We start from the raw sequence: 24,337 nt of genomic DNA on the forward strand, positions 1-24,337 counted from the left end.
GCGTAACAAACATGCCAATGACAAATTTGTTTGCCAAATATTACTAGTGTCAAGCCATTGCTGAAGAGTAGAGGCTGTTCTTGCAGCAAGGGGAAAAATGATTTGAAACATTTTTGGCATACTTCAATTGTTAAGATGTAAACAAAGTAATTCAGAGTGGTTTGGTGCGAAATGCTCCAGTCTAGAGAATCTTCCTGACTCAGAATTGTTCACAGTGGTGGGGATAGGAACTAGATGCCTGAAGAGTATAACACTTTTAAAAGCTTCCTTACAAAAAGCTATTACATGAAATGGTTATGAATACACCGCCTGATGTCTGAGAGTTTGTTTTATAAGAGTTTTGTGACAAAGCTTTGGCCTAAAATGTATTTTTATGCACTTTTATGAAGTAAAGGCACACAAAAGCAAAGTGTCAATATACACTTATATATATATATATATATATAAGTGTATATTGACAATAAACTGGATTGGGCTAAGAACACTGATGCCTGATGCCCTCTACAAGAAGGGCCAAAATCGTCTATTTTCTGAGGTGCCTTAGGTCCTTCAACATCTGTCCGACTATGCTCAGGATCTTCTATGAGTCTGTAGTGGTAAGTGCTATCCTCTATGCTGTTGCATGCTGGGGAAGCAGGCTGAGGGTGGCAGACGCCAACAGACTCAACAAACTGATCCACAAAGCCGATTTAAGCTGCAGGCCATTATGGACAATGACTCCCACCCACTCTATGACACAGTGATGAGATATAGGAGCACATTTAGTGCAAGACTCATTCTACCGAATTGCACCACAGAGCACCACAGTAAGTCATTCTTACCTGTAGCCAATAAACTCTATAACTCCTCTCTCAATATACAGTAACTCAGAAGTGCAATAATTTGAACTGCTTTATACAGTATGTTTCATATTTATTATCACAGCCACTACCACTTAGTGCATTCGTAAGAATTTACATGTGTGCATATTGCAAATTTCTCTTTTTTATTTTAATTTATTAGAGTGTTTATTCTTTTACATAAATGGTTGCAACTGTAATAACTGCAATCTCCCTCTGGGATCAATAAAGTATTCTGATTCTGATTTTGGACAGTAAATTGTATATTTGTGTTGTGTACATTGAGACTCTTCTCAGCACCACTGTAACAAACTCAGATGAGGTTAGGTTCTCTACAATCATCAACTTCAACAAATGAATTACAAAGAAATTGTGAAAAATCTATGGAATTCTCCTGTAATCTCCTTGATTTCAGAAGAAACCATGTTTATATACTTTTCAGAAACATTTTGGTCTGTTAAAATATGAACATTGTAATGGCACAAAGTGCCTTCGCCTACATGCAGTATCAGTCTTTTTGGTGCATAGAGGAAGACTCCATGTCATGTGACAGCTTGAAAAGTAATAGGCTATTTGGGGCAACATAAAACTCTCACTGATACCTGTAAAGTGTAAACTGTAAAGTGAAATAGGTTTAGTTTATACTGGCAGATACAATTTCTTTATCCTTTGAGTTCAAACAGAGGACAAGGTGCTATATTTCAAGTTCACACCATGTCAAAAGATATTTTTAGCAGTCTTAAAAAACAGAGTTGGGGAATCATGTGTCTATGAAACAATGTAAGCACTTCTTTTATTCTGATTTAACACACACTGCAAACCACATTTAATAAAATGGTCAGTTCCTGCATATTTCAACGGTATTTCCAGTTTTGGTACTTCACTTTTTGTCTGTTATAATGACTCTTTCATTGTTCTTAAGACAAACTCGTCCAGATGAGTATTTTGTCTCCTGCCTCCCATTTAGAAAAACAGTCTTAACAGTGCCATCAGGGTACACCCTCTGCTTGTACTGGGGGGTGTGGATCTCTCGTTGGCCATTGGGAAACTCCACTGTTTTCTCCCCGTTTCTGTACAGACAGCACAACAACATAATGCATCACAAAATTAGTTTGTCTCACTTTACACCACAGAGAAATCAAATAAGCACTACAAAATCAGCATCTGTCTTCAAAAGCATTACTTCGACAACTTGACAACAGTTCCATCTTGGAATACGCTTTCCTGCCGGCCATCAGGGTACAGGTTCTTTACAGTCCCATCGGGGAAAAATATCTCCCTCCTACCATCAGGATAATGCTTCTCTAAGGAAAGACAAGACATTTCAAAATGCTTTCGTCCTCACACATGTAGACTAATAAAAATAAATCAACACGGCAGGCTGTATAGAGTTGTTTAACCTTTCTGGTTGTTTGGAAACTGCAAAATCTCCAAACCAGAGGGGTAAGTGGAGTGAGTTGTTTGAGCATCAGAGTAAAAATACACCTAAAAGGACAAAATAACTGAATCAGCACTCATTCTATATAAGGAGAAAACAGTCATGCAGTTGAAGATCCAGATGTCACTGGAGTGCTGTCATGCGCTGCGGTTGGTTAATTAATTGTTAAAACAGTCAAGGGCTAAACGAGGAGTTTATGCTGAAATGCTTATTCAGGCTCTCTTAATGTACAATAACACAAGACTAATTTGGAGTCAGTGTTTTCAGTAACCTTTTTGTTGGAATACATACATGAATTGATTGCAATCTGATGTTAGTGCTGTGCAGCTTCATATGCTTAAACTTATTTGTAGTAAGTAAAATGTTTGACAGTTTTTTATATAAAACAGCAGAGAAGGCTGCATAACATAATAATGTAACAAAATCAATATTCAGAATGCCCCACATATACAACACAGTTGTCAAGTGCCAACAAGAAATAACTATGAACAGATAATTTAATATTATTACTGTTTTTACAATACATTTTATTACAGTATAAACCGACTGGCCACTTCATTAAATACACCTGTTTGTTTTTACATTTCATTTAACATAGTCCATCCGTTTTTTTGCATACTTTGTTAGCCCCCTTTCACCCTGTTCTTCAATGGTCTACACCCACAAGACCACCACAGAGCAGGTACTAGTTGGGTGGTGGATCATTCTCAGCACTGCAGTAACACTGATGTGGTGGTGGTGTGTTAGTGTGTGTTGCGCTGGTCTGAGTGCATCAGACACAGCAGTGCTGCTAAAGTTTTTAAACACCTCACAGTCACTGCTGGACTGAAAAAAGTCCACCAAGTCAACAGCGTCCTGTGACAACTGATGAAAAACAGAGTGAACAGTGAGTGGACACAGTGTTTAAAAACTGCACTGCTGTGTCTGATTCACTCAGACCAGTGCAACACATACTAACACACCACCACCACATCAGTGTCACTGTAGTGCTGAGAATGATCCACCACCCAAATAAAACTTGCTCTATGGGGGTCCTGACCACTGAGGAACAGGCTAATAGGGGCTGATAAAGTATGCAGAGAAACAGACTGACCACAGGCTGTAATTGTAGACTGTGTGGTTTACTTAGTTTATATCTACATTGCCTAAGTCATTTAATAAAACATTACAAGTTACGCCTCTGTGTTCCAGGTAAATCTGTGGCACTGACAAAATTATTATAGCGCAACCACTTCCTCTTACGTAGTAAAGTAACTGTCAGAGTAAAACAGGCTCTGCAAAATAAGCACTAAAGAGGAACTACATTTGCTGCGTCATGACATTAACACATAAACTAATTGCGCATTTCTCAATTCTGGACATGCTCTGAAGGATATTGATAGTATTTCACCACTTGTTGTCTGGAGAAACAGTGCAAGCCAAATCACTTTAAACAGGTTCTGGTTTACAAAGCAAGACCATTCTAGCTGAGTAGTCAGTAGTGGTGTTAAAAAAAATGGTCAGTTTTATTGCAGATATTTATTGTTTTCACAAGAATTCACACAGAATTTACACGAATGTTTCCAAAAGCTGGTAAATCCAATATTTCATGCTTTATATTTTGCAAAGATTTTCATACCAAACAAGCAGGAGCACAATTTGATTCCCTTCGTTTAACCTCCTTCTGCTGGCCCCAAGCAGCCTCTCCACCAGCAGATTGGAAACCCACTATTTTTATAAATGTTTTTCTCCCTGTAAAGCCCTATTTGGGTTGGATTAGTTTTACATGGGTAATGTAATCATTACGGATTCAGTCACCTTTACCTTTAATAAACCAAGTCTTAGAAATGACCTCAGGTTATATTAATCCCATGTAAATCAACATGTTGGTAAAACACTATCATATCCTGTAGAACAAGTTTCTTACGTGCAGAGATACTCAGAAAAACATTTACTCATGTTCTTTGATGAAGCTGAAGTAAGCTTCTTATTCCCCAGCTTCTTGTCCAGATTTCCCTGTTCCACCTTTAATGGTACAGCAGTTATTATAATGCCTGAAGCACCAGAATGTAACTACTGCATCATTTAAGGTGGAATGAGAAAATCTAAACAAAAGTCTCTTGACTGGAAACCAACTTGAGCCTCGTTGTTATCTGTGGCTAAAATTAAGCTGATAAGTAGTGTTACTGTCCTCTCTCACAAGTAACACTCAGAGCATGTAAAATTACAGACAAAAATGTTGATTTTATGTGGTGAAGTTGACAGTTTGCTGTGCATTTCCAAAAGGTAAATGGTAAATGAAATAACAACTAAATTTAATGTTTTAACGTCTTTTAAACTCTTTTCTGGAATGAAGAAGGTGTAAATTGAGAGGCTGCTTGCATCCTACATAATGATAAAGGTTTCTGAACATATTGTGCATATCGTCAGTACTCATGGAAGACTGACTAAGTGCATGTTTCATTATAAGGAGAGCAAAATTAGTCCTGTTTAACTGGATTTAGTGCAATCCAGTAAGCCAGATATTGAACAAAAATCATTGTGTTTATATAACATTATTGGATCTTTTTTTCTATTCCGATTAGATGTCTGAAAAAATAAACATTGTGACAGTGTGTATCCTGAAAACTTCATGATGTATTGTAATATTTTTGCCATATCACCTACCTCTACATAATCACATGAATAGTTGTAATATGCAGCCTGAACTTAAAAAAGGCCTCACTAATATTAGGAAAAAGATGCTGCTTCCTCCTCTCTCCCTTCTGACCTTTCAGTACGTACCACTGTCCCATCAGGCAGTGTGCGCTTAACATCTCCATTAAAGAACGTTACTGTGACAGATCTCTGATCCACTCCAATTTCCTTTTTAGTTCCATTCCGGAAAACAATGGCACGTGAACCATCTGAGAGAAGCTGTTCTATCTGTAGGATCCAAAGCATTTGGAAAAAGAGTTATGACAGAATTTGATTATAGTTATATTTCCAACTAAAAAAATCAGTAGCCCCACTTACCTTACCATCTGGATATCGTATCTCTTCTCTGACCACAGCTTTACTGCTTTCGACAGCTTCTCGGGTGTAACAGCTCTTCGACTCAGGATCTAATAAACCTGCCTGAAATCACACATAACAATTACTGTTGTGGTCAAAAGTTTTGAGAATGGCACAAATTTTGGTTTTCACAAAGTTTGCTGCCTCAGTTTTTTTAGAACCTTTTGTCAGATGTTTATATTGTATATTGAAGCCCAATTATAAGCATTCTATATGTGAGTTAACTTCTTATTGACAAATACATCCACTTTAAGCAAAGACTTAATATTCACAGTATTGACTCTTCTATAAGGATTCTGCAAGTCACCTCGGCATGCTGGATATCAGCTTAAGGGCATAATCTTGAATGATGGCAACCCATTCTTGCCTGATCAGTGCTTGGCGTTGATCACAGTTTCTGGGTTTTTGTTTGTCCACCCTCTTTTTGAGGATTGACCACAGGTTCTGAATGGGACTGAGATCTGGGGAGTTTCCTGGCCATGGACCCAAAATTTTGATGTTTTGTTCGCCAAGCCACTTCGTTATCACTTTTGCCTTGTGACATGCTGCTCTATCATGCTGGAAAAAGCAATGTTCATCTCCAAATTGCTCCTGGATTGTTGGGAGAAGTTGCTCTTGGAGGATATCTAGGCAAGAATGGATTGCCATCATTCAAGATTTTGCCCAGAAGCTGATATCCAGCATGCCAAGGCGAATTGCAGAAGTCTTAAAGAAGAAGGGTCAACACTGTAAATATTACGTCTTTGCTTAAACTGGATGTATTTGTCAATAAAAAGTTAACACACATATGGAATGCTTATAGGTGTAATTCATTGTACCATACAAACATCTGACAAAAAGTTCTAAAAAAACTAAAGCAGCAAACTTTGTGAAAACCAAAATTTGTGCCATTCTCAAAACTTTTGGCCACGACTGTCACGACTATTGTAATGCAATAAAACATATACAGAAAAAGCATAAAATGTAGCACATTTTAGATTTCATGTTTGATTTCTTTTCAATATTTTAAACTCAACAAATGCATGTCAATTGTACAGAAAATGGCATATTGTTCACTGTAGAGCATGTATTCAATTATTTTCACTTGCAAAATCCAATAAAAAATTTCACAGAGGGTGCTCAAATATTTGTCTGCGCCTGTATATTAGTCCTCAGTTACTGCTGGAGCATTACTGTAAATACAATAGAAGCAAACAGAACAGAAAAATGAAAGCAGGTTTTAGTTAAGGTGCACTGTAAAAACATGTTCTAATATGTTTTAATGTAAAATTAGTAACCTGGTTGTTGTAAAAGTCTGATTTCACTGAACATCTAGTAGTAAGTTTACAAAACAATAATCTGTGTTTTATGTTCTGTTAACCTATTATCTGAACTACAGTGAGCACGAACAGTGCAGTAATATAAAAATTTGGGCCTATACAGTTTCAGTATTACTCATAAGAAACTCCTCTTGTCCTATTCACCTATGTATTGGGTGTGAGTCACTGGACAATACCTCCATCATGTCTGCAGATCCATGCTCTGACTCAGAAGATGTAGTTTTTCCTGTTGAAGTACTGTGTATACTTTCGGGCATAGAACTCTTACTCCAGTCACCTTTGACCCCAATCTGTCTCTCTGCAGGCCGGCACAAGCCCTGAGCACAGAGGCACAGAGAGTTCAACACTAAAACATCTGAGCTGAATATAACACTCACTATATCTTAAACTTGTTAAACCTGATATTTCTCAGGACATGATCCAGAATGAGTTAGATGTAAAGGTTCAGTTAAAGGTGGTAGAGCAAACCTTTCCTCCATAATTACTGGATGGAACTGTATCACTCTCAGCTGGGCTATGAGAGGCTGTGGACGCCCTTGAATTTGAGGAGTCCCTTCCTTTTGAAAAATAGATGACATATAAGATCAGCCTAAACAACTGAAATTTGATCATGCATGTCCAACAGCACACTGCCTCCACTCCTTAAAGACTTTTATAACAAATAATCGTAGTGTATAGACTACTACACTACATGCATTGAGATATACTTTTATATAGTATATATGATACATTTTCTATTTAAATGTGAAACTATAATGCTTGGACAAACAAAAAAACCACTTACTTATAGAACGATTTTTCCTCTCATTCTTCTCTTGACCATTAATAATGGAGTTTCCATTGGTCTATGAGAATAAAAAGTAATACATTACTTTATTAAAAGTTAAAGACCACCCTTTATTTATTTACTTTCCAGTTGTAACGTGGGGGAGTGATGAAATGGACGCATACGCTGAGATGAGTGAGATTCATAAAGGGAAAATCCATAATCAGGGTCAAAACGGTCCAGGGTAAGACAGCCAACACAGAGAGATTGGGGAACAGACATAACGAAAAGGAAAACAGAAAAAAACACAACGGAGGCCAGAATAAACAAACACCAAACAATATCAAACAAAGATCAAACAAAGACCAGCCAACAACTAGGGAAAAACACAGGGATAAAACAGATGAGAACAAACAAGGGCGGAGTCAAGAAACAAGGGGGCAGGACAGGGAAGAATCAAAACAAAGAAAGCTCATGGACAAGACCAAAACAAAACAAAAGCACATGGAGGACTGGGAGGGGCCAATTGTGACACCAGTTAAAAAAATTTTATGGAGCTGTTTTAGAGGAGGTCTGATATAAGATAATCCAAAGCCAAAAGAAAAATAGAGAGGTTTCTGAAATTGAAGATCAAAAATGAATTAAAAGCTACAGAGAAAATGAGACTCATAACAAATGTGCAAGATCTGCTACACCATCAAATAGACAATACTAGGCGTCTGAAAGGATGTGTAGCTGTCTTTAAGTCCTCACTGAGAAAAGGAAACAGACCAAAACGAAGAACATTTGCAAATCAAACAAAGAAGCTGCTGGACTGTGAACAATGGACTGACCACTCCAGAGTCCAGACTCAACATCACTGAATGTGTTTAGGATTATTGGGATGGTGATAAGCAGAAAATACTTTTAACTTCTAAAACTGAATTTTGGAGGTGTGGAAAAATATCCCTCCAGATTTCTTTGAGAAACTGAAAGTGAGTTTACTGAAAAGAACGGAAGCTGTAATAAAGGCAAAGAGTGGGCACTATTGAACTAAATACTAAGCATTGCATATAATATTTTATTGTTTCTTGTTGAGGCTTCTGTGTAAATTTTTGTTAAGTATATATTTCTGCTTTCCTTACACTGAAAAATCAATAATATATTTAATAGCTATTTTGGCTTGAAATTAAATGAAGGTCTGTATATATAACAAAATGACAAATAAGAGGCATTTGATTTCATGCAGCCTCATATTGAGCATTGAATAACTTGTATTTAATGGCTGCTTTGACTGGAAATTAAATGAAAGATTTCTCTGACCATCTCTGACATTTGCACTGCACTCTATCATTTACGCATGTTAATAACAAAAAGTCAAAGGTGGCTCTCCAGCTAAAACTGAAAACAATTACTGGGACAGTTGAGCTTTTTTTAAGCATTTGAGTATTTCATACATTCCACCAACTGAAGAACACTTTTCCTCACCAAATCTTTATTATGTTATGTAATTGACTTAAACTGGTTGCTGAGACTAAGCTACATATAACAAAGCTGCTTTACCTGCACATGATAATTACTGACCCTGTTCCCTGTTTTATTGAACAGCCTACTGGATTCATGAATTATTAAGAGAGCAAACAATTGAAATTCAAAATCAGGTTTTAACTCTTGCTTTGTGAGAGACGGCAGTAGGCATATTCATTACACAGGCAGAAATTATTCATGAAGCACTGGGTCGATTAGCCGTGTGAACTGCCATAAATTATTACTGGAGCGCTTAACGAGCACTTCAGATCACATTATACACCTGAATGAGTCAATACAAATTAAATTTAGCTGAACAAGTTGACCAGAAACTGCAAAATATATTTTCTTTCAAGCAATGAAAACCAAATGCTTAAACGTTAAATAAATGTAGCCTACTAGACATTTAGAGTTTGAGTTTTAAAACAGATAATTCCTGTTCTTAAACTTGTAGGCTGAGTCACATTCAAAGTGCCTGTAAAGTATACAATTTACACTCATATGTCAGTTGGCAACAACAGCTCACTGTTAATAAATTACACAGATTGTTGACAGAATGGATTATTATTATCAGTTAGATAAAGAACATTTGTGTCTTTATAGCATTTAGCTGTTATTTCATCCCTTATGAATATGTCAATAGGATTCCTAGAAATCTTATAGTAAGTATTCTACACGATACTTCACAAGTACTGTTGGTGAGGATGACAGTGCCATTACCTGCTACACTATACCAACCACTCCTTTATAAATTACTAAAGGCCAATGCTGTAGGAATATTATATGGAAGTGAAAATATCACTGATTATTATAGGAAACTATAGAAATCTTATCGTTACTTACTATATTGCTACATTTTTATTTCCACACTATAAAAGTTCCATTTTGCATTATGCCTAACATCATCCCTTTACTGGTGTTGAATCACTATAACTGCTGTTATAAATGCTGTTATAAATGTTGTGCCTTATTTATTACAGCAATGGCAATTTGGCATATTGTTCGTATTTAATAGAACACGCTGACCATGTTCTCTGCTGTTGCCTCCTTCCTTGAGCTGACAGCAGGCGTGGAGCTCCTTCTGTAGGGAACTGATCCAGCATGAGCAGCAACCTTCCTGCATTCTGCACTCTGTAACATAACATATTACTTTGCTTACTACTGTCATCTACATATGAGCAGTCAAATAATACTTAAATATATTGAAATAGTGTAGAAGATTTACTGTCTAGATAAGGGTGCACATGCAAAAGCCATGAAGTGAGATGATCAACATCCTGAGATTTGGTAAGTTGTTGCTAGGTAGTTGCTATGGTATTGCAGATTGTTGCTGGGTTTGATAATTGCTGCTATGGAATCTCAAGTGGTTGCTAGGTTGTTGTTAAGGTGTTACTGGGTGGTTGCTATATTTTAGGTTGTTGCTAGGATGTTGCTATGTAGTTTCTAAGGTATTCAAGGTGATAGGGTGTCACTAGGTGGTTGCTATGATATTTTAGGTTGTTGCTAGGGTGTCGCTATGTGGTTTCTAAGGTATTCAAGGTGATTGTTAGGGTGTTGCTAGGTGGTTGCCATAGTGGTTTAGGTAATTGGTATGTTATCCCAGGTTGGTGGCTGCTGCGGTATCTTGGGTGGTTGCTAGGAATTAAGCAGTTCATGGTTGTTCCAGGTAGTTGATTTATTATTGCTAGGTAGTTACTATGGTCTTCAGTTGTTGCTGGGGCATAATCCATATCCATCATTACACAAATGGTATCTCTATTCTTTATGCTTGAGGCTCTTTCTCAGCTATACTAAAAGGAAATCACATGCTGATCACATGTCACTGATGCATTTGCATCACACTGGCACAGATCATGCTGTGTTGAGTAATTCCATTCCAAAAACAGAAAAGCCTGCACTACTCGATCACATGGTGTTTGGGCACGCCAGGAACATTATGCTCAATTCCAAACTTCTATTCTGTGCAATTAAACTCAGGAGCATCAACCTGAAGAACGTGCTCTGCAGTGAATCCTAAACCTTGTTTAAAAGAGAGCTTGATGCGCAGATTGTTTTTGGCTCTAAGACCAAAAGGTGTGAGCTGGCAGCAGTAGGTCCACAGCAGAATGAGCTTAAGCAACAGATGAGTCGGTGGATGAAATCCTTTTAAATTTAAGGTGAAAGAGAAATTCCATTTGGACTTAGTGGGGTGTTCTCTTCATTGCTTTTTGCTGCTTGTAATCTTCCTGTGGTCCAAACACAAGATCAGGCCAAACCCTCCTACCAATGTGGGCTACATTGGGAAAAATACAGAGGGTAAATTCATGATGAATGGGCAACGTTTTCACATATTGTACGAGGTCTTACAGAGAAGGAGGAGCAAATCTCTGGCCACTAAAAAGTCTAGTTCTTTAACAAACAGACGTGTTAAACAACAGATTTAACAAAAGTCAAAGACCACTCTTTATTATTTAATTCACAGTCAAAAAGGTTATTCATTTTTCAGCATCAGGAAAAAATGCAGGCGGAAAATGTGTTTTTAACAGAAATGTATTCAGAAGCCTCAACAACCAAATATATTTTCTGCATTAAATATTTATTACAACTTCCATTCTTTTCAGGAGACTCGCTTTCAGTTTTTCAAAGAAATCTGCAGGAGTATTTTTCTACACCTTCAAAGTCCAGTCTTAGTAATTGGTCGCATTTTCTGCTTCCCACAATTCAAGTAATCCACATTCAGTGATGTTGAGGTATGGATCCTGGAGTGGTCAGTTCGTTGGTTTGAGAAGACCAGAAGCTTTGTCTATTTGCCCATTTCCTTATATTTAGACAGGTCCCTTGACAGCTACACATCCTTTCAGACTCGCTGAGTTGTCTTCTTACAGTAGAAGGATGGACAGAAACATCTGTAGACTTTTTCAGGTCTGAAGTAAGAGCTTGATTTTCTCCTCTCTCTCAAAGATGAAAGCTTTAAGTGCTGTTTATCTGTTGGGGACAGTTTTGGTGGTCTACCAGGTCTTGCACGATTATTAGGAGTCCCATTTTCTCTGCAGCTTTTAATCACTTTTTGTCCCCTTTCTTTTGCAATTGGATTATCTTATATTTAATCTGCTCAAATATATCTCCTGAAAAATAACTTCTGACCGAGTTTTAAATAAATGAAGGGCAGTCTGCCATGTGTTAAAAGCGCAGTACTGTATGTGTTAAGTAAAACAGACTGTGTTGTCTGTAACTGGACATTTTGTAATTTTTAAAAACATCTATTTTTAGAGTGCACAAAAACACCAAAGACAAGTCTACATGCCACTGCTTATCAGCCTTACATAGTAGCTGCATCAATAACCATTTAAAGTAAATTTGCACTTAATTTATTTTAGGGCAATGACTATTGATTATATCAGTAATCAAGTAATCTAGTTATTATTTTAATGACAAATAATACACACGCAATTTTGAACAGAATACACTTCATTTTACTGCATATACATGACTTCATACGCATAAATACAAACATACAGTCATTTGTAAGATCCTGTTGGTGTGGGTTTCTTCTATTTCAGTAGCGCTTAAAAGCAATCTGAGCACTAATTAGTCCCCCTATGTGGGGAATGCTGAAACTGTTGAACATGGCATTCTATTAACCTGTGAATACCCTGTTTAACATTCAAATGACTTGGTGAATACTTGTCAAATGACAAGTATTCACTAAGCTGATTGATTGAGAATGTAAGTTTTAACTTTTAATTTAAATTTTAGAGTAATCGATTTTAATTGAGTAATCATGACAGCCCCAATTTATTGAATGAGATGATTGTGTACCTACCTCAGAGCTTCTACTATAAAAGGTTGGTTTGAAGGTTTGGAACATAATAAAAGCAGATCCATCTCTGCTAACTTTCCAAAGGCAAGGAATGTAATAGGGTAGCATTTCACCTGCGTTTTCAATTACTTCTCTTCAGTATCACTAGTGATGGTTCATTTTCAACAAGGTGTTCTAGATAAGTAATTATTAATGAAGACATGTCAAGTAATGGAGTGACTGACACTGATGAGTGTTAATAATAGGGCCTAGGTCTAGTAAACTGCCCTCGGAATTCATGGGTACAATTACTTTTCTATTTTTTCAGTAAAAATAATGCTTTACTCTGCTGAATTCTCAGAGCTCTGATGACATCACTTTGTACAGAATGTAGACATAGAAATTTTTACTTTACTTCACCACAGTCTGTTGCTGTTAGCTTAGTCATCACTAACTGCCACTTTTAAAATGGGTTTAGCAAGAAATGTGTTTTGGAAACATTTCAGTTCTGTAATGTTTCCCAGCCAAGTGGTTAGAACGCTGATCTCTAACCACAGGATGTATATAAAAACACAAAAGAGCATTAAAAAAGGAACTGCAGGGATTTTTTGTCACCGTTAGATTCAGAACCAGTCAATTTATTTATAAAAACAGGTTAACTTACTTCTACTTAATATGATGCAACACATCAGTTACGACATGGTAACAGAAATACTTTCTGAAATAACCTCTTATCCTGCAGACTTACTGCTATTTACCAATGTAAACTTCAAACCAGTTGGGTTGAATAGATTGAGTTTTATTGAGCTTTTTCCGTGATGTACATCTCAGAATCATCTGTTTATTATTTGGCGTGTTCATTCTGATTAGCATAGGGTGCCTTATATTTGAAATCTAGATATTTGAGGCCAATCTGCAAGAAACCAGCACACTGAGCGACAGTTCTAGAGCTCAATTTGAAACTGGCCATGTGATAAGACACTGTGAAAACTTGCCAAAGATGAAATCTACCCAGGTACATGTTACTTACTAGCAGCTAGTGTTTGTTGTTGTCTGTGTTGTGTAGTGGATAGTGGATAAGATAAAACTTAATTCACATTAGCTGGAAAATGTTGATTTCATACCAGCCCACTTTCTCCTACATACAGCCGAAACCTTTAAAGATAGTATAATTCTGGCGATGTTATTGTTACTATTTGTATGCACACATGTCAATAACAGGTGTACTATATGGCCAAAGGTATGTAGATGCTTGAACATCATGTATTATTACACTAGTAAAAATGTATTTGGCATAGCAGTAAAGAATCCAAACCCTAGCCTAACCAGGGGACTAGTCGTATGTCTGGAGAAGTGAAGTTTATTTGTCTGCTCGCAGGTACCAGACACCTAGCCAGCCTGTAAAACACTGGGCTGATGCAGTTTAATAGCATGGACTGATGCCAAGATTAGGCACATGACAAGTGACAGGTGTGACATGACCATGTAGGGATAAACAAGAATAGACAGAAGAATGTTCTAATGTCACAGTCCAGGCACACACAATACTGAATATGATGACATATAACACAACACTAAACACATTACAGAGCAGTACATTTCTACAGCAGTCTATAGTGTAATGATATGAAACGTTTATTACAAAATGTTCCGGAGCAGGGCGCCCCGACACTGGTCCTGGAGATCTAAAACCCTGGAGAGTTTAGATCCAACAAACCTTTCTCTTCAGATGCCCCGAAGGCCTTCATTACCAGGATCAGGTGTGTTAGATTAGGGTTGGAGCTGAACCTAGCAGGGCAGTAGATCTGCAGGACCATTGTTAGAGGAACGAGGTGTCTACAGTTTATGTGTGAAGCTCACCATGCTTGGGGTTCCTGGGTGAGGGGTGGACCTGCCAGGGCTGTGGTTTGGTCTCTTATGTTCAGATGGATTAATATGGCTCAGCAGCAGCTTGTTTTCTCTGGTGAGGGCATCCACACGACTTTGCAGCTTGCTGTGAACCTGCCACCACTCGCATTCCCGTTCTTTCAGCTGCGCTTTTATAGACTGAATCTGCTGTCTGAGGTCCTTTATACAAACAAGGAAAGCACAGGCAGCATGTGAAAACGGGACTTCTTCTTAATGAGGGGAGGAGAAGTGGTATGTAGGCTGTGAACTTAAATGGGATTTATGAAAGAAACACTTACACTGTTCAAATAAAGTAAATGGTTCTCTGCTTGAACAAGTTCTAAGAAAAATCTTTAATTTATTTGAAGAACCTTACATTATGTGGAGGTACGTTAAAATCATAAAATGTTTTTCACACTCACACATCTTATTCACAAAACTGGTTCTTTTAAGAATCATTGAAAATCACCAATGAAAAGAGGTTCTTTAGCATCACACCAAAGACCCCCTTTTTGTCTCATTTTTAAGAGTGTAATGCTTGTGTAAAATGCTGTTTAACTTCTTTATTAGTATAGTTTTACCTGAGCTTTGTAAATGTCCATAGTGCCTTCATCAGGTGGGCGTGGTAAGGATCTTGGGGTGCAATTATTAGCAAACTGATCCATTTTAGCTCTAGTCAAAAAGCAAAGTATACATAATATGTAATTTAACATTTTTCAAGGCTTTCCAATGAGCATAAAAACATTATGAGCACATAAATACAAACAAAATCAAAAGCATTACAAGAGCGAAGTAAGTGAAGCTCATGCTTGTTGCACACACAATTTGTATTTTAGGTCAAAAGGTGAGTAAGTACAGAACATCAGCTTACATTGTGGGTAATATTTTAATACATGTTAAATATGTTAAACCATGTTAGCAAGGGGTCAGTGTGATTTTTTTCTGTTTAGTGAAATGCATGCTTAATTGTGCAATATCAGGAGAATGATGTGACAGTATCATATGCATAATAATCATACATTACTCATATTTTATTTTAGGCACATGTAAAACATTTTGTGGCATTTATGTTCTGTATGCCCTGTATTGTGCCTCATTTAAAAAGCAGTCTGGTCTGAAATGCTCCTTATAACTACAGCATGATTGGGTGGAGCTTAAGTGCTGTAGGGTTAGGGTTAGCTGTTATTTTTCAGGACATCATAATAATGAATTTAAAACGGCTTGTTTTTTGCAGTTTAGTTTTATAAATGGACCATATGGTCCTGGCGGTAAAGGGACATTTTGTTCACGTGCTATGTCAAACGTCAAACACTGAAAATTTCATGATACTGACCTTTTAAACCTTTCCGTTTTGCCCTTTCTGACAAACTCCTTTGTGTACAGTACATTATGGGTTCTTGCTACATTATGAAGTCCTGTCCCGTCATGTTTACGTACACTTCGTTCTGCTACTACCTCCATCACTTACACATGTTATGAATGAAGACTAAGTTGCAGAAGCAGCCATACAGGCCCAGGTCTCTGCAGGCCTTCTTTCTTTCCTGTTTCCATCACATCGATATAAGCTTCATCTGTCTATAAAACCATACTGCAGAACTTGTGATGGACTTCTTTGTTCAAATTCCAGTCAAATTTAAGTGTACAGTGCTGATAAAATGTTTACGTTCTGCAGTGCAGTTTCTTTATTTCTCCTCTCTCCTTTCAGCCTCCTGTTAATGGTGAATCACTGTATGTGATTGCTCTGGTAGTTACTTTGGCTGTTATTTTGGGATTTTTCTGTTGTAACTTCCTGTGGTCTTCCTAGAACCTGGTCATTGCAAATTGCATATCTGCCTAGCAGTTTCTTTCCTTTTTACAGGATATTCCATACTGTTTATTTTGCAATGTCTATATGCTCTACAATGATTCTAACAAAGCATGGTTTAACCTGTATGACAGAGCTGACGATCTTCACTTTAGCCTCATATTCACATTTTGTCTGAAATATTAATTTCATGAATAAGATAAATAATTTTATTTCATGATCTCAATATGTATGCTTCTCATACTCTTCTGTATTTGAGGTACGGAAGCTCTAAACGGCCATGGATTTGGGTTTTTTAAACTCAATTTTTTCATGATAAAGTTATTTTCATGTGTTTTCAAATAGCAAATGTATATAAATATCACAATAGAATGAACATTTTCTCTAGATCTTGAGATATTTATGCCATTATCAAGACATAATGAATTTTATCTTGATAAAACAATGTCTGTTATGTTGTGATTTATGTGTAATTATACAAATACAACACAAGATCTTGAGAAAACAACATTCATTTTGCTGTCATAATGACATTAATACCCCAAGATCTTGAGAAAATAACTTGCTATCACTGAAAAACAGAATAAAAAAAACATGAAAATCAATGTTCCTTTAGGGCTTCCGTAGTCGGACAGTCATCTGAAACAAAAACACGTGGCTCAGCTTCATGCAAAAGAGTTGGTCATAGAGATTCACCAAAAACCCTGTGCTTTGTGCTTCTTGACACAAATCTTTAGCTCACAGCAGATTAATTTCCTGATCACAGAGTCAGCGCAAAGCCATATAAAATATATGATCATTGACAATGATCTGCAGTGGTTCCCAACCAGGCCCTCTAGACCTCCAAGACAGTGTACATTTTTACTATAACCCAATACGTAGAGATGAAGGAAAAATGTGAAGACCATATTGGCAACAAAAATCTGATAAAGTTTTTGCCCAAGCAATGTCTTAAGCCTATCCCTTAACCAGCTCTTCAAGTCTGATTCATCATAAAGGAATATTCCAGAGTCTTTTACTAAGCACAGGTAAACTCCTTTTAACACTAATTCTTCAACAATACCTGATGAAAGTCAGGGCTTTGTCCTGCTCTGTTTTCATCTTGTCCAGCATGAAGTAATTGCTTGCTGCAGCTCTGATTTCCAAACCACTGTTTCCCTGAACTTTCTTCGGTGGTTCTCTACCTGTAGAAGGTAAAGATTCTCATTTCAGTTCACTTCAATCTAAACTAGTGCCCCTATTTATGAATATCCAAAGGTGGTATTGCTTTATCTTGATGGCCCACTGTAGATACTTTGTAGATACTGTAGACACAATTCTAGGTTTGACTTCACATCTAACCATAACCTCAACCACAATCTTGGTCATAATTCTACTCCAATATAACACTATAGGTAATGAACTAATTTTTAACAGATACCTTACGTCTGAAAGTATTAGACTAGTAGACATCCTTCGAGTTAGTGAATTCAGCTACTTTAATGTCACCCATTTCTGACTCAAGCCATCGATTGTGCACACATTGTTTGTATAAATTGAATTGAATAATATAGGGCAAAAAATCACTATGCCCATTACCAGGCATCTTCTAGAAGGGCAAAAAGCCCCAGTATTGTGCTGTGGAGTAGTGTAACTGCCTTTCCTGGAGTGATGGAGCTCCATCTGGGAGTAGCATTTGTGATCCTCATCTAATCATCCAACATCTGAACCAGACCTCACTAATACTCTTGTGGCTGAGTGCAATCAAGTCCTCACAACAATGTCCCAACATCTAGTGTTGAGAGGAAGAGTAAAGGCTGATACTGCAGTAAAGAGTGAGAAATGGCCTATGCTAACAATTTGAGCATTTGTAGATAATCTATAGCTGTCAAACCAAAAAAGTGTGGCCAGAAATTAAACTTCCCTGAAAATAATTTTTCTTACCATTTGTAGATTGTTGAGTATTAAACCCTCTGTCTTCAGCATTGTCTTTTCTGGGAGACTTGATCTGAGGGAAGATCGTAGTGAGGAGGTTTGAATTGCAGAGTATTCTAGAGTCACTGTTCCTCCCTGTTTCCCTTTTACATTCTGGCAGAACACTTCTTTTTGCAATTTCCTTGACTTTCTCAGTCTCGAACCAGCGTAAGCACTGGAGTTCAGAGTCACTGGCCTCCTCAGATGAGCTGGAAAACTGTGCAGAGAGGCAGCAAAGAGCTTTTATTCCGTTCGTTGGACAGTCCCCAGTCTCACTAGGAGCATCACTGGCATAGTCCTCATCAGACAAATCCAGATTCTGATTGTTGCAGTTCAGTCTTGATATATTAGGAGGCCCTGGAAGTTTGTGTGACTCAGAATCATCTTCAGAACTAGTGCTACCACCAGAATTGCTGTCAAGTAATTGCATTACTTCAGTAGTTAGGCTTGGTTCTGCACTGACAGTGTGACCATCCAGAATGTTGGGTGAAAGACCTCTTCTTTCACCCACTCTGACAATGTGGTCATTTATCTTTTTAAAGCTAACTCTTTCTTCGTGTGGCCTAGCTTTGAGGTCTCCCTTACTATCAGAATGTTTAGCATAGCTTTGTCTGAGCCTTTCATTTTGGAACTCGCTACTTCTCTTTGGTTCTTTTGCAAGTCCTTCACTTTTTTGTGAGGAGCTGCTCTCATCTTGAGTCAAAGCATGACAGAGAAATGGAGACTGATTTCTATTACTTGATCTATTGAAATTACCAGGCCATTGTTTCTGGATGTCACATGGAGGAACACCACTATTCAAAGGCCTGTCCACTGAAGATCTCTGATCACTGAAGTATGTGCCTTCATCTTTTGCCTTTCTCAGTGAATCCTGTGATGCTAGACATCTGTGTTTAGTGTAAAGGCCGCAACTCATCCAAATATCTTTGTCACTGTGCTGCAGCAAGGAGGCCGAATGTCTTTGCTGCTGGGCAGAGTTCATGTTCTTGGCCTGCTGGCTACAGGATACAGGCTGAATCTTCTGTATGATGTCCTTGCTCTTCCCGATTCTAGATGTGCCATCCCCTTTACGAAGGAAGTTCCTTTTCTCAGTCACTGTGACCCCTGTTGTGATCTACAGAAGGTACACAGCAAAATCACCATTGAATGATTAAAATCTACAAACGTGCTTAATGCTAAAAACCCAATACTAATACTGCTGTGTGTGAAATGTTATTCTTTGTTGAGCTGCTAGCGAGCAATGGGGGTAAAATGGGGGGGGTGATAACCCTTTTCTGTCAAGATAACTCTCACCTCTCCACAAAGATGGTCATGAAAAGACAAAACAGACAACAACTTCAGCTTTCTTGACAACAACAATTGTGTGCAATTGCTTTGATAAAATCAACTTTTACACACAGTAAACCCAATTTATTTAATATTGACTTGCTTGCTCACCCACAAAGATAAAAATCCAGTTTTCTTTCAGTGTTGTGAATCAGACACAGTTCCATCAAAATATACATCAACAATGTTACTGGGTGTAAAGACACATAGTTTAACAGAAGAAACACCAAAACACATTTTATGCTTACTATGATAAGGAATTGATCAGTATAGGTAGCAGAAAACATGCAGCAAGTCCAGAGATTCTCTTAGTGAGGGTCTCCAACTTTATAATTGGTGTACATCTCACTAATACATTTTTTAAAATTTATTTACATGGAGAATTCTGTCAAATTAGTTCAAACTGTGGTCCAAAAGTAAAAAACAAGGATTATGCTATTATTTATTTAAACCCAAACATTACTTGAAATAAGCTAAATATATACAAATCGGCTATAGCTAAAGCTTAAAGCAGAGCAAAGTAGCTTAAGTCCTCGTTTTCTTTATATTTTTATCCTAACTTCTACTAGGCCATCAGCACAAACTGAGACAGAGTGGACATAAATGTTGTGGCTGCCAAGCTGGTCTGATTGGTGTTGAAAGGACAAATTGGCTCTTCTTAACATTTGGGTTGTGACTCCTGACCTAACCTGGCTTTTAATGCAGAGCCGGTCGGATTTCTCGCTCATCCAGTTGTGTTGTTGTTATGTGCACCTCATAGAGTGTCCGGGCGCTGCACTTCAGCACTTCAGCACTTCCAAGTTCCACCTTATGTGCTCCGTCAACATTACATTCTAAATTAAAATTTTGTTTTAAAATTGATTTTTGACATGGGCGGCACGGTGGCGTGGTGGGTAGCGCTGTCGCCTCACAGCGAGGAGGGCCTGGGTTCGATTCCCCGGCTGGGTGACCAGGGTCCTCTCTGTGTGGAGTTTGCATGTTCTCCCCGTGTCTGCGTGGGTTTTCTCCGGGTTCTCCGGTTTCCTCCCACAGTCCAAAGACATGCAGTCAGGCCAATTGGACATGCTAAATTGCCCCTAGGTGTGAGTGACTGTCTGTGTCTGTGTGTCTGCCCTGTGATGGACTGGCGACCTGTCCAGGCTGTATCGTGCCTTTTGCCCGAAGACTGCTGGGATAGGCTCCAGCACCCCCCCGCGACCCTGACGGAGAAGCGGCTTGGAAAATGGATGGATGGATGGATGATTTTTGACATTTGTGAATCGATTCAGAATCGATCACGTCCGCATCGCGATGCAGCTAAGAACTGATTTTTTCTCGCATTTTCTGAATTTTGAAGCAGGAAGTGAGACTGTATCCCTGTCCTCATGGCTACACGGTGAGCAGTTAGATTTAATTTGTGCTTTAATAAAAGTTATGATTTAATGTGTGTACAACTGTTCAAAGCTGTTCTTGCTAGTCATGTACTGGGCCAGTGTTTTTGAGTTCTGCTCAAAATTAGCTAAAATGATTTGTACCACAAAAAAAAATCACTACTGAAACAGTTGGTAAAGTTATGACGTGTTATGACTGTTTTGTTAGTGAGAGAATGGAATGTTCAAACATTTTTTTTATTAAATAAACATATTTAAGCTTTAACATTTATCATTTTAGTCTGAAGTCCAAGTCAGTTAAAATTCCAAGATGTTTATTTAACTCTGACGTTGAACCAATTTGGCAGAATGATCCATAAAAACAATTTAGTTAAAAAATCAGACATTATAAATATCTACACTAAAACATTATTTTTGTTTTTACATACACTTTTTAAAATATTTTTTCCTGATTGAAAATAATGCAATTTACTTAGTTTAAATGACTTTTTTTATTATTGAATTTAAAATAACAGGACAGGGGTGGTTGGAGGACCTCCAAGCAGAAGGCTGCTTAGGGCCCCAAGAATTTTACACACAGCCCTAATCGGAACTGTTTATGATGGAGGTGCAGAATATTCTTTACACAAAATTATACCTGCTTATCAGGTCTTTGAACCTCTTTATCCACTTTGAGCTGTTCTTCAACAAGATCTTCAAACGTTTTCTCTTGCTCTTTCAGTCCTGGACGAATGGGCCTGAATAAAAATGACAGTATTAATTAAGATAATTAAAGTATAATGCTTCTGCAGGGATCCCTTATTTATTATATTAAATTAGATTGTTTTGTATATGATTGTAGACACTTTTTTCCCTAGTATGTGCAGTAAAGTCTATAAATCATTTTCTGATTAATTCATTTTATTGAGAGTTTAAGTGTGACCTTTCTTCTGGGTCTGCTGGCAGCTTTCTCCTCACTCCAAAGGGGCTGATAGAGCATTCTTCCTCCACATACTCTGGGTTCTCCTCTTCAACAGGAGATAAGCGTCGCTGCTCTATGCCAACAGGCTTTGGAGGAATGCAATCTAAAACACAAAAACCATGACCCCTTCAAACAGTGTTTGGCCATTTATTGTGTACAGCATTACAAATCTGTTTGCATTAACACTTATTATGAATGTTTTGATCTCTTTTGCAAAACAACCAGACAGACATCTTTGTATATGTGTGTCTAAACTATTTTTGCAACTCCAAAATTTACAAGTTGTTAAGTAAACACATCTAAGAGGGGTAATAAAGCATCTGGATGGGATCACGTCCTCGAGCCTCCATGTGAATCATTCTTTTTACACTCCAAGCAAGCTTAGACTTGTCTGAACTAGATAGTGATGTACTTAGCTTTATGGATCCAAAAAAAGATAACAATAAAAGAACACCGACATAAATAGTAACAGATCATAAAACAGCTCCTTGTAGAATGTAATACGTCCTGTTTTTTTAAAATAGATGAATGGAGAATGTGGTAAAAATACATTTATGTCCAGTTTATTCATTAGATATCTTCTTACTCCAGTTGCCCAGTAGAGACTTTTTTTAACATTCCTGCTAATCATCAATAGCCTGAACACATTCCCGTCAACTCAAATTATGATGCTTCATATGCTTGACAAATGAGGCATTTACACTGTGTAAATGGCTCTATCTCTCCACTTGATCTCTATTGCACAACCATAAACACATCATCGCACATTACTCTGAAAAGGAAACTCCCAAAGAACCAGCTGAAGGAGGATTTGGAGAAAAACGTCACCTAAAAAGATGACAAATATGGCACGGCTGCTAGTGGCTGATGACATTTTTTACGTACCGTTTTTGCTTGGGTCATTCTCTCATGGGAAAAGTGGCATATCTTCTGAGCCTGTTGTGACGTGCCTCCTCAGGCATGGGAAGTGCTCTGGCAACAAGTCTGAACAACTTAAAACAGCAGCACAGAGAGCCACTCTGAAGCACTGTGCAGCAAACAAGCTCCTCACGCAGCTCGGGAAAGATCAGCCATTATGTATGCTGCCTTAAAACGCATACAAGGAGAGTATTTTTGTATTTTGTGTTTTAAATAATTGCTGATTTTTGTTGAAGCTCCTGGACACAAAACACAGGATTTTTGAGCCTATAGAGAGGACAATGGCAAACCTGAATGACACCTGTACGGTCGGAAATCCGGATTTGTACAAGTTCTACTTCTCCGTGATGATAGGGGAGTTTCTTCTGGCTCTTCCTCTGAACATTTCGGTGATGTACATCTTCATCTTTAAACTCAAATTCTGGAAATCTAAGAGTAACAACGTCTACTTGTTTAATCTTGTGCTGGCTGACATCCTGCTGCTTATATGTATTCCGGTAAGGGCGTCCAACTTTCTGAAAGGAGAGAGGCGCAGTGAAAATAACACAACATGTAGAGCTGTCCTCTTCCTGCTGTTCCTGAACCGTGGAGCCAGCATTGCCTTTCTGACCATCATTTCCATTAACCGTTACTTCAGTGTGGTGCACCCAGGGATCCAAAACTCGCTCAAGATTTTGAAACGCGCATTTATCATCTCCGCTCTTATCTGGATCTTGCTGCCCCCTTTGACCATACCAACCATGCTGAAAACTTTTGAGTGCTGCACTGATAATGAGACTGTGGAGGAAAATGTTGTCATCGACGTCCTCAGAGAGGTTGTGTTTTTCAGCCAGGTCCTGATCCCTTTCACAGTCCTTGTCTACTGCACCGTATGCATCACCAAACGGTTGAAGATGAAGACGGTTGGCGACAGGGCCAAACTGCGGAGGGCCGTGTTTCTGGTCACCTCAGTCATGGTGGTCTTTTCTCTCTGTTTTTTGCCTTCTGCCACATCGAGGATGGTGCTGTTGCTCATGAGAGCGAAGGACGACCTCACAGTGGGCGAACAGAGAGCGGAGGATATCGCAATTCAGATTCATGACGGCCTTATGTGCCTTTCCTACTTGGACTGTTTGTTGGATCCAATTGTATACTGTCTCAGCAGCACAAAGTTCAAGAACGTATATTTATCAACCTATCTTCCCTTTCTGATGAAAGAAGGAGATACAGAGTGAAGCCAGAAAATGAGTGAATGTAACAAAAAAAAGTATGCACACACACACTACATATATATATATATATATATATATATATATATATATATTTTTTTTTTTTTTTTTTTTTTTACACACACACACACCGCTGCTGTTTGCTTATTGTTTGGTATTATTTATACAGTCTGTAAATTGTAAATATGATCAAACATGATGCCCAGTAAAAGCACTACTACTATTTGACAT

At 37.9% G+C, this 24,337-nt stretch overlaps 2 protein-coding genes across 2 annotated transcripts in view; one reads left to right on the top strand and one right to left on the bottom strand.

Annotated features, from left to right (window-relative positions):
- Positions 1-1,597: 1,597 nt before the first annotated feature.
- si:ch211-140l13.3 (centromere protein J) overlaps positions 1,598-24,337 on the bottom strand; it is a 29,233-nt gene continuing 6,493 nt past the window's right edge. The window contains exons 5-19 of the mRNA XM_017721716.1: positions 21,942-22,083; positions 21,657-21,756; positions 18,294-19,437; positions 17,434-17,554; positions 15,148-15,238; positions 14,540-14,746; positions 9,928-10,032; positions 7,414-7,474; positions 7,098-7,186; positions 6,806-6,946; positions 5,272-5,373; positions 5,041-5,181; positions 2,240-2,324; positions 2,023-2,143; positions 1,598-1,909 (exon numbers count right to left, since the gene is read on the bottom strand). Of these exons, the coding sequence (XP_017577205.1) occupies positions 1,720-1,909; positions 2,023-2,143; positions 2,240-2,324; positions 5,041-5,181; positions 5,272-5,373; positions 6,806-6,946; positions 7,098-7,186; positions 7,414-7,474; positions 9,928-10,032; positions 14,540-14,746; positions 15,148-15,238; positions 17,434-17,554; positions 18,294-19,437; positions 21,657-21,756; positions 21,942-22,083 (2,840 nt within the window). The 3' untranslated portion in view covers positions 1,598-1,719. The remainder of the gene's footprint in view (positions 1,910-2,022; positions 2,144-2,239; positions 2,325-5,040; positions 5,182-5,271; positions 5,374-6,805; positions 6,947-7,097; positions 7,187-7,413; positions 7,475-9,927; positions 10,033-14,539; positions 14,747-15,147; positions 15,239-17,433; positions 17,555-18,293; positions 19,438-21,656; positions 21,757-21,941; positions 22,084-24,337) is intronic.
- Positions 22,803-24,155, top strand: gpr31 (G protein-coupled receptor 31). Its single transcript, XM_017721717.2, has one exon. It carries the CDS (start codon positions 23,180-23,182, stop codon positions 24,110-24,112), a length of 933 nt encoding a protein of 310 aa, XP_017577206.1. The 5' UTR covers positions 22,803-23,179; the 3' UTR covers positions 24,113-24,155.

Source organism: Pygocentrus nattereri, chromosome 4 (assembly GCF_015220715.1).
Source record: "Pygocentrus nattereri isolate fPygNat1 chromosome 4, fPygNat1.pri, whole genome shotgun sequence".
Lineage (NCBI taxonomy): Eukaryota > Metazoa > Chordata > Actinopteri > Characiformes > Serrasalmidae > Pygocentrus > Pygocentrus nattereri.

Excerpts from the sequence above, each read along its gene's own strand:
- gpr31 (XM_017721717.2), top strand. The coding sequence starts at position 23,180 with ATGGCAAACCTGAATGACACCTGTACGGTCGGAAATCCGGATTTGTAC.